At 31.2% G+C, this 11,665-nt stretch overlaps 1 protein-coding gene across 8 annotated transcripts in view; it reads left to right on the top strand.

The window, feature by feature from the left end:
• The window catches only part of FOXP2 (forkhead box P2), a 664,287-nt gene that overhangs the window by 586,990 nt on the left and 65,632 nt on the right, over window positions 1–11,665 (top strand). For 5 of the 8 annotated variants that reach the window (XM_081147828.1, XM_081147831.1, XM_081147827.1 and 2 more), the window contains 3 exons: window positions 4,118–4,255; window positions 5,359–5,538; window positions 7,039–7,213. In XM_081147828.1, the coding sequence (XP_081003954.1) occupies window positions 4,118–4,255; window positions 5,359–5,538; window positions 7,039–7,213 (493 nt within the window). The remainder of the gene's footprint in view (window positions 1–4,117; window positions 4,256–5,358; window positions 5,539–7,038; window positions 7,214–11,665) is intronic. The other 3 variants (XM_081147832.1, XM_081147830.1, XM_081147829.1) reach the window with 2 other exon arrangements.

The raw sequence follows: 11,665 nt of genomic DNA, 5'->3' as shown, positions 1-11,665 counted from the left end.
TTTAAAAAGAGACATGCTTAATATGTAAACCCAACACATTCAAAAATCCTCCAGATGAACTAGATTATAAATAGACAATGCATTTATTATAGCAAATAAAGATGTTATGACTATAGCAAATAGTCATAACTATTAAAATAACTCTTTAGATTCATGTGAGAAGGGGCCTGATCTTTGCATTGTTTCTTAACTTTTTGACCCTTTCAATGAAGTATACTTAGAAGCTTAATGTAAACATATTTATATATTTTTTCTTAAGATCTAAATTCTAAAAATGCTTACCAATTCTAAGGTAATGCTTTTGACATTTACTATTTTGACTCATTTTAAGTTTCAGAATGTTTCTTCCCTCGTTTCAGAATATATAACCCTATCTTTATGTTCATGTACCCAGCACTTCTTGGTGCACAGAGCAACACATCTGGTTCATGCTCAATTCATAAAATAAATAGGGTAAATTAAACCCTTATTTGATGCATCACTATAGGGGCTTTTAAATCTCTCAGTATAGTAAATACCAAGAGAGAAAAAAGTTCTCTACCAACCAAAGTTGGCTGTTTTTCCTTTCTTCACTCTTGACGATTTTTCACTAGGACATCCATTTAAGTAAATTATTTCTTCTTTTTTCATCTGGTAGCTGTATGATATATCGTGTTTTCTTAGGCCCAGTCAGACTTTTATTTGACTTCTCACCAGAAATTATCTGAGGTAACTTCTTCTTCCCTTCCTCTATCACACATCTAAATTGTGGTTCCTCATTAGAACATTTGCATGAACAGAATTTATATCTAGAGGAAAATACTTCCTTAAGCTTAATACCTAACTTGAAAGGTATGTATATTTTAGCAAATTCTCCATAGACCTTCAAATTTGATGCTGATTTTGCCTTTTAAGTATTGATAAGTAGCATAATCTCCAAAAAAATGTATATACTCAGTTAATCTTCATTCATCTTTATAGTGAATTTCTAGAGTAGCTTATAGTAGCAAAGAAATGCAATGGGACAGTAACAAAAATGATTAAGAAGGAATAAAGGAAATGTGTCTCTTAAAATGAATTTGTTAAAAATGGAGAAATTCTGCATTTTTAAAATTATTAATTTCTAAACAAGGCAAGCTGAGCAGTCTACATCTAACATATAACTGACACTTGTTGCAAGAAAACTAATTTTCTACTTATTAAAATAATTTAAACTTTTAGTAGCCTCAAATATTTGATTTTAGAAGAGCTTATGTATATAGATTTAGAGACAATATTATTGGTTTAGTTGTGATATTAGAAATCCCTAAGAAGCTCACCTGTGCTTTCCTACATATATATTATTAATTTATGTTTTTGTACATATCATACTGAAGTAGAATGTTCAATTACTTATATGTTACTTTGCTTATCTTTCTACACATCTTATGTCTATGTATTTTCTGTTTTAAATGACAGTGTCATAGATGGTAGGTCAGAATCTGCTTAAAATTTCCTGAACATCACAGTACATGTGAATCATATGATTTTAGGGTGACAGTGATGTGGTTATTTTTATGCCATAAACATTTAATTTCAAGGGAAATACAAACCATTTAAGATTTAAAAAATAATTATCCAACCATAAAAAAATGGAAAAAATAAACTCTAAAGAATGCAAAGGTAAAAATCTTGCTTAAATTTGCTTATACACCCAATCATTCCTAATAGCAATAGGCTATAGGGTAATATAATCTGTATAAGCTGAAATCTGACTCTAAACTTGAAGTACATACTTTTATTCATAAAATATTTTTATAAAATGTACTTGTTATGGGTTACACATAAAGTACTTTTAGTTGTAGATACAGAGATAATTAAGTGAAAACAATATGCTAAAAAATGATAAGGGGTTGTTAGGTGAGAGATGTGTTTCTCATCACATTAACTTTATATGTATCTGCATGTATATATGTATACGTATATAGCTATCTACATATATGTAATATCTATCTACCTACCTACCTATTTATATAGATAGGCAGACTTTTTAAAGTTTAATTTATCCATCTTTCTCTGTCCCTTGATTTCAGTTCGATTATTTGTTGTTTGGATACAATATAAGGGAAATGATTATGGAAAGAAAAGCCATTTTTGTAGATAGTTACTTATTTTCCAAATTGTTTGTTTTAACCATTCCATTTGTCTATTTTAAAATATATATATATTTATATATATATATCTCATTATTGATTTCAGAGAGAGGAAAGAAGAGGGAGAGAGAGAGATAGAAACATCAATGATGAGAGAGTCACTGATCGGCTGCCTCCTGCACACCCCTGACTGGGGATGGAGCCCGCAACACGGGCATATGCCCCCACCGGGAATCGAACTGCTATCGCCTGGATCCTAGGTCAACGCTCAACCGCTGAGCCACGCCCGGACTGGCTATTTGTCTATTAAAGAATAAACAATTAAGTAAACTGACCATTAAGTGATTAAACAACTAAACATATGGGCTACCATTTGGATGAATTAATTTTACAGCATGTATTTCATGATGTATTTCATTATGATAAATTCAAATATATTATCCTATAAGTAAGTCAGTGTGTACTTTAAAAATCCAAAAATATTTTTGAAAATCACTTTTGGATTTCTTTTTGTTATATGTAATTCTCTTCCACCCACAAAATTAGATCTACTTAATTCATATTTCTAGATACCAACATGAAACAGAAAAGGCATAGCTCTTTCTTCATATTAAATATGAAGATATTTTTCTTGAGAGAGGACTTAATCCACCCTGAATTTTTCTTTTTTCCTCTAATTTTGCTTTCATGATTAATTTCTCCTTTCTTTATAACATAAAATGCCAGATTTGAAAAAATTTAATTGCCTTAAAAGGAACTATTATAATAAACTGTGAGCCATGTCTGTTAACCTTTTTCTGTTTTCAAAGACACATGTTGTTCCAAGAATTTGTTCTAAAGCATTATATATATATATATATATATATATATATATATATATATATATACTTACTTTTATTTACAGTAAAAGTGAATTGTTTTTTCTAGGAAAGAAAGTGATTGCTTTCTCAAAGGTTGCAAATTTGGCAGCTTGACATGTTGGTTAGTACTACAAGCAATGCCTTCAAATACTGCAACTGCCTTGGAACTTAGCATATACCTCAGACTTTCATGGAAGGTTTTCCTGTTTACCTCTCTTGCCATCCATCTTCTTCCTATCTTTGCACATCCGTTGTCTCTTTCTCTAGGACTTTCTCTCTAGCTTTTCTTAAGCTGTTTTTTTCTTGCTTCCTCTTTCTCCTTTCTTTCTCTCCCTCACTTCCTTTCCTTTTTTGACTCTTTAATTCTCAGACCATTGAAGAAAAAGGAAGTGGTAGAAAGAAAATTTTAAGCAAAATACTTTTTTTCAGTTCAATGAATAATCTTTGAGTAATTTTTAGATTTCTGGACTTCCTGGTGTAAGTTTAGTTAGCTTGAAATAAAATTTTTAAAGAGGAAGCTATGATTCCTTCTTCGAGAGGATCTATGTAGCTATTTTCTAGGAAATATAAAAGTAGATGAGTTACTACATGTATTCATGTAGTAATATGTATTTTTCTAGTACTATAATATATTTTATTTATATGTAAAATTTTGAACATGGTGCTTATGTTTTATGAGTAAGCACATTTTACATACATTCTTTTTACTAGCTTTGATAACATATTTATAGGCATATTATTTCCTATTGTTTAATCTTTATTATTTATTTTAATCATACCTTTAAACCATCCTAAAAGGCTTTTCAATTATAGCACTGTGACTTGAGATGATCAATGATGAAGTATTGAGAACACTGACTTGTAATTGTTTATTTTTAACTATGCTAGTAAAAGCCCCAATACCTTAGTATAATACATTAGAGGTGTGGAACATAAAGATAGAATCTGATGAAATCAGATGTATCTAGAAAGCTAATATATAAAAACATTGGTACCTTTAATATTGTTATTAAATAATTAGATAATATAACAAATTTTACATAAAATTATTGGTCATCATCACTAAGGAATTTATTAGAGATGACATACAGATGTGAAATGTTAGCATTCTTTGTGACCACATTTTCTCTTTTTCTCTCTGTCTAGGTACCTGTGTCAGTGGCCATGATGACTCCCCAGGTAATTACCCCTCAGCAAATGCAGCAGATCCTTCAGCAGCAAGTCCTGTCTCCTCAACAGCTCCAAGCCCTTCTCCAGCAGCAGCAGGCAGTCATGCTGCAGCAGGTAATGTGGGTTACCTGCTTTGGTGTTCTAGCATGGCACAGAAGATATGCCCTTATGTTCACAGCATCATGGACATATTGGACAACTTATTCTTCATTTGAAGGGGTAACCTATCAGTACACTAGAACATAAATGTAGGGTTTTAATTGCAGAACTACATAAGAACAGATCCCTTGGTCTTTTTAGATTCATTAAAGTGTAGAATAAGAACAGAGAGAGGTATAATTGTATCATGGAATAATCAGTATTTAAATATCCAAATGCTTAGGTACATTTGCTTTGTAGACTTACCAATAAATGTCCAGAGACTTATAGCTAATTGTTACTTTTAAAACTCCTAACACTTTAGCACTATTTTTAGTTCATGTAAATATGAAATCTGAACTGGCCATTTTGTTACAAAAGGGAAAGTAATATCTCAGTTTTTCCCCCAAAATATGTTCTTTGTTTAGGAAGAGAAGTATCTACTTATTAGAACAAAGTTAAACAGCTAAGCCATCAGCTCATAAAATATATCTTTTTAAAAAAATAACAAACTCTAATAAGTACATCATTGGAAACCTAAGTATATATAAAGTGAACTTTATGTTATTGACTTATTTAACATAAAGATAATCTTCTGATTTACCTGAATATTTATATATTTCATTACTTTGATATCTTCTATGATGATGACCACAGGCCAGTTGCTTATATTTCTGTCTGACATTCTTCTGTATATCTAATGGATTAAATTTTTTTCCCAATCAGAACTGAACAACCTGATTCTCTATAACTATGTATTTGGGTCATAAAATGGTAGAGTATAACTTATTTTTATAGGCTACTGGGACTTCAGATGTCATAATTTAGGGTATTTATTTAGCTCTGGCCTTGTAGAATACAGACTTTCTGTACCCTTTCGTTTAGGGCTTTTTTGGATTCTAGATTGAAAAATTTCAGAGCTGCTTTGGAAAAATATGTATGTAGATCTGCCTCCTTAAATCCAATGTATATTTTTTGTTGTTCTTGTGAGGCAAATCTTAATGGACGCTACCTTATGCCAGTCTAGAAGAGTTTAGGAGATTTGTAATACATGAAACTTTTGCCTTTATTTATTAAAGTCAAAATGGTTTATTCAGCAACAACTGCAAGAGTTTTACAAGAAACAGCAAGAGCAGTTACATCTTCAGCTTTTGCAGCAGCAGCAACAGCAGCAGCAGCAGCAGCAGCAACAGCAGCAGCAGCAGCAGCAGCAGCAGCAGCAGCAGCAGCAGCAACATCCTGGAAAGCAAGTGAAAGAGGTAGGACCTGGCCTGCTCATTGGTATAGAAGAGTGTGAGGTTGGGAAGGACGGTGAAGTGAAGGTGGTTTCACATCTTCTTATCACAAAGCTTTTGCTGTCAAAGATGCATTATCATACATTTTTTAAAATTATTATCATACATTTTTCTGAGCTTAATAACAGTGACAGTAGAACTGTCTTGCTGTCTTGTATTGTAGCTTGGAACTTGAAAGTTCCAATCCAATGCTGCTATCATCTAATGTTCACTAATGAATCAGTGTACAAAGAGCAAGCTATGTGGTGGACAAAGTACTGATTTCCTTGTATTTATGGAGAATCTAAGTTGGTGAGGGAACCATATTTTTCTCAGTTCTGCAGCTCAGAGAACATGCATGCAAATTTGGCCTATTGTTGGGGGTTGAGGGACTAGGAGAGAAACTGGTTGAACACAGATTTCAAAGTCACAGGCCTCTGATTAATGAACTGCTACTGTAGGTTTGGAGTGGCGAGTGGAAAGTTACAGTTTGATATGCTCATAAATCAAATTGACAAGCTGGCTTCTCAGGCCTAGCTTGCACTTGTCAGCAAACTGTATCAAATATAAACATAATACAAACAAAACATGTTGAAGTAGTTAAATTGATCAGCAGGTATCACAGCCGTTGTCTTCAAGCTGCCATTATGCAAACGTCCAGGAAACAGTTTTGACCTCCCGAGGCTTTGATTTTGTTTGGATTTGTGAATAGAATTTCAGACAGCCATCAACTACAGAATAGAAATTGCTCCCTTATTTCTCTGGAGGCTTTGGGTAATCCACATGACTTGCTCCATTATGCAGTCTGTTTTCCTGTGAGCTCATCAGAAGTTTCTTTTCCCCAAACTAAAAAGAAAAGGTCTTCCACAGCAGCTTATCTTTCTCTGAAGTTTGACTTCCTTCTCATACCCTCCTTAGTCCAAAGAACTAGGGTTTGTATTGTAGTGCCTCAAAAATTGGAAGTTATACTTTTCCTTATAATAAGGGCACTTTTTTGGCCTTGAACATAATTCAGCCTTTAATATATTCCAACAAGAGAGGACAGGAAGGAAGAGAGAGAGCTAAGAGGGCTATCCTATGAAGGTTACATACCAGTTGACAGATCACTAGAGACCACATTCATGGACTTCTGAAGACCAAAGTTATTCTGTTGGGGGAAAAAGAGTGTTGTTGAACTTGACTGTTTCTATAAACTATTACTCATTTAGTCTAGGTAAATTTACTATAATCTGCAATAAATCAATTAAAAAAAAGCCTGAACCTTTCTTATATATTTTCTCTAGACCTTGTCCCACACTCTTAATGCTAGTTCTTTAGTTCACTGTTGCTATGTAATATTGGAAAGAAAGGCAACTGACAATCTAGAATTTGCATACATTCTGCTCTTCAAAACTTACTGGGTAATGAGAGGAGTGTGCATTTCTTTGTCTGAGATCTGTTTGTGCAGACCATGTTCTCTGCTGTTGACTGGACTGGGTTTTCTAGCAGCAGCAGCAGCAGCAGCAACAGCAGTTGGCAGCCCAGCAGCTTGTCTTCCAGCAGCAGCTTCTCCAGATGCAACAACTCCAGCAGCAACAACATCTGCTCAGCCTTCAGCGTCAGGGACTCATCTCCATTCCACCTGGCCAGGCGGCACTTCCTGTCCAATCACTGCCTCAAGGTACATACATAATGTACACACTTCATTTTTAATGTTGTACTTTCTACCATTTCATGGCCTGTCTACTTTATACCTTGAGAATTTTGTTTTTATGAGTTTCAGATTTATTATTAAAACACAATTAACATGGTTGCATGATACATTTTTTGAGGCTCAGAAATTTACTACACTCTGCCTTCAAGTGTTTTGTTAGATATTAAATGTGCATTTATTAGTTATATGGCAGAAAATAATTTATAAGGGCAACAAAATTCAAGCATCATTAAACACACTGAAAATCTGCAGAGAACTGGATTAGTGGTAAGGCTAACAACACTCCATTTAACATAAATGAGCTGAGTTTTGTGGACAACTAATCAGAAAAAGAAGTTCCTAATCCTCACATTGAAACCTTCACATATGAAAAAAGAGTCTTTATGTATTTCTACAGAGCACATTCTTAGTTATGCTGTGTGGGACCTCATCGTGCACTACGGGAAGAAACTGGTCTTGTTTTCTCTAAAATAATATTACTTATGCATATATTGTAAATTATAGCTTTAAAAAGCTGTCAACTATGTTCTAATTTGTTTTTCTGACAAGGAAACTTTAGATGTACTTTGATAATACAATAATACGATAAAATAATAGAATCACTTGATTCAGATCCTCTAATTCACCTGGTCCTCTAATTCATACCTAGGAAATCAAGAAAGTTTAAATAGTAAAAGAAAAACAAGGCAGTAAACCCACCTTCTGTGTCACTCCAAAGAGAATTATGGTGTCACCATAGCAATGAATGTTCTATTAATAAATTATTGTTCTTTAGGAAAATAAATACAATTTGAGGATGAATGAAGAAATAAGGTTAAAAAAAGAAAGAAATTTATAAACTAATTCAGTGTAAACACAGATGTCTTTGGTAGAAATTACATTAAAGCAAAAGCAAAAGAAATTATATTATTGATTTTTTTTTTAGTAAAATTGAAATAAAACCTGTATTTAGGGTCTAATTACATGAAAATCTCAGTAGAGAAGCATGATCTACCATGATTTTGTTTGACTAAAACCATTCAAACAAACATTTCAAGGAAGTTTAAAGTAGATGTTCATAGAAATAAAATGTAACTTATTTAAAGTATATTTGTTAAACTATATTTTTCCAAAACAACATACAAAATATCTTTGTGAACAAGGAAATTTATTATGATATAACCATTCTAATAGTTTTCAAACAAAAAATTTTCTCTGATCTCTGAGCTTTCTTTTGATAGAATTATCTTTTTTTTTCCTTTTCTTTATTTTGTACTCTACATAAGATAGCTGAGAGATAAAACACACAGGATAGAGAAACTTGAGGAAAAGGAAGTAAATCTGAAAACATACCTGGGTGTGAGCATGAAATTTATATTTTAAACAAAAAAGGAGAACATCATTATCATGTTTTTCAGTGTTTAAATGAGTAAGTATGAAATGTTTCACTGTGGAGAAACATCAGTCAAAGATAGTGAGACTGTCAGATAAATCAGCTACAGTAAGTAAAAAATCTTACTTCATAGTGCTGTGCTGAAATCTCAAAATTAAAGTGTGGGAAAGTAAAGAAATATTTGTTAAATAATGTAAACCCTGAATCATTTCTGCCTTAGTAACTGGTTACTGAAAAATAAAGAAATATTTTAAATATTTTTATTTATAGTTTCCCAGTGCACTTTGCATCAGGTTTTAGTTGGTTGATTAGCCACAGATAAGAGCAACATGAAAACTGAGTAGGATTAATATTCAGTGATAATGTTCTCATTGCATTCTTGAAAATATGCCATATTTGAAGTATTTATCCTCAATAATGATTTAACACAACTTCCTGGGGCTGCTTTTAAAGTTAAAACTTTTTTCAACTATATTAAAAATATGTATGTGCAAATCAGATAATTTTGATAAGAGTAGGAAATATACTCACATTTTTGCTATATGTTAAAATAATGAAATGTATTTTACCATTTTAAAGTAAATTATTTTAAATATGAAACAGTTACCTTCAGTATTATGATAATATTGGATTTTAATGTAAAATAAGCAATTAGATTATAATCTGTACAGTGACTGTATATATACAGAAATCAAACAAAAAAGGATGGATTTGTAAATCAATCTCAAATAAAATACTGAATATAAAGCTATTTACAGTTTAAATATCAGTTTGTAATTATGTAGAATCACATTTTCATTGTCTACAGGTTAGAAAGTAAAAAAATTATTGGGCATGTACTTTAAATTTTGATACGTTTTTGACATAAGATAGAAGTAAGTGTATCCCAATACACAATATATTCACAGGTTTACTATGATTATAGGGACTAAAATATATGTGGTAAAAACTCCATTTCATTCTAACTTTTTACATATTTTTTAACTTAAGTATTTAAAACATAACATTTTCATTACCAAAAGACCAAATAGGGAATACTGGCTATCGAGTCAGCACTATTTTGAACTAATAATTTGTAGAACTAGAACAGCCTGGAACCAGAGAACTGTTGAATAATAAAAAAAATAAGACCTTTTGAAATAATATGTAATACTATCAAATTATACTGAGTTAGGAATGTGCTGAAGTTTGTTTTTGGTATGAGCATTTGGCCAAAATCAGTTATTTGACTTTGACTTCATTCTCTGCATATGGAAATCTAAATAGCTAAATGCCTATTTCAACATCACTTCTGGCATCCTTGATTTTTTTATCCTTAATCTATGATCATATGCTTACTTAGATCACCACTGTATAATCAGGGTAACAGAACCAGTAATATGAACAATGTGTGACATGCAGAATCATTGTTACCATCGTATTATTCCCTTTCAAATATCAGCAATTCTTCTATTTGTAATTTGGAAGAAAAAATTTTGGGGGGGTATGCTGAAAATCCATCAGTGAGCAGAAGTATAAATGAATATTTATTATAGCAAGTATAAAACTTAGCAAAGTTCCCTGTGAATGCTATTAATATTATGTATAAAAACTAACATAAATTATTAAATACATTGGAAAATATTAAAGTGTGTTGAGTTAACTTTTGAGAAAATGTAAAAATGATAGAAAGATGGAAATTAAATTATATCATAATTCTAATTGTTATCAAATTATTTAATAAGCTAACATGCATAATTTCACTGAGGCCACAAGACCTGTTTGTCACTTCTTTATGTCTTGAAGAGACACTAAAAAATAGAATGTCAGCTTTGCCACATTAAAATTTCTGGGTGATTAAAACTGAGAAATTATTGTTTTGTAATAGAATATCAAACTTTAAAAATACAACTTGTAAAAATTTTAATATTAAAATCATAGGAGTAATTTTTAAAATATCGAATATATTTTTGTATGCCAGAAAATAAATTAAAAATTTTGTGCTATGTTTGCCTTTGGTCTCAGTGTCAGCCAAATAGTGATTTTTAAAATGTGTATTTGGTGCATCCTTCATTAAACATATATTTAAAGGTTAGAGTAGGCCCCTAGTCAAATATAAAACAATAATGTGTTAGGTTTGACACATTACATATGAACAAATAGATCTCTGAAAAATAGCCCAGAGGCTGGAGTAATGGTTGCCTCTGGAGAGAACTGAGGATTCAGAGGTCAGAGCTGGTAAAGAAATTTAATTTTGCAACATACCCTTTTCTGTGATTTAAATATTTTGGCCATGTGTGTATACTAGTTTTTCAAAATGTAAAATTTAATATGAAAAGCAAAAGTACATGATACTATCTCAATAATTTAAATTACTAAATATCAAATTGGTTCAATAAAATATTTGGGTGATATAAATATTTTTTACAAAAATTGGTTTTATTACTTCTAATTTTAAGTAACCCTAGAAAATAACCAAGGTACTAGTAAAGAATTGAATTAAAAATTTACAGTAAACTTACTTTTCATCATAATGTATAAAATGTTTTAATTTAATATTGAAATCTAGTTACTAGACATAGAAAACGAAAGAACATTGAAAGAACCTTTTATTTTTGAATGTGAAAGCTGTAAATGTAATTTTTTCCAATAAGTTTCATCATTGAAATTTTAAACCTTTTGTGCCTCAAGGATGTATAATCTAGATATGAATTATGAAATTTTAATTAATTCTTAACACAGTGCCTAGCACCTAGTTGTTACTCTACAAACTCTGATTCGAAGATTAAACAATTATTATTTAATTGCTTTATCTATGATATTATATGCAATTTGGTTAGAAGTTTATTTCTTGATTAGTTCAACTCCTGTAAAAACAAACCTTTTAATGCTTATTTGTGGTACTGGTAGTGAATGAGAACAAGCCCAAGTCATCATCAAAAAGTGGAATAGGGTTTCTCAATTTTGTGTGGTCATGAAATTTTTAAATTACATAATTATAAAACTTTTTACCACTAGCATGTATATATCCCTGAAATAAGTTATTAAGGAAAATTGAGTAATCGTCA

Source organism: Miniopterus schreibersii (assembly GCF_964146895.1).
Source record: "Miniopterus schreibersii genome assembly, chromosome: 9".
Lineage (NCBI taxonomy): Eukaryota > Metazoa > Chordata > Mammalia > Chiroptera > Miniopteridae > Miniopterus > Miniopterus schreibersii.
This window is presented reverse-complemented; position numbering and strand designations above follow the sequence as displayed.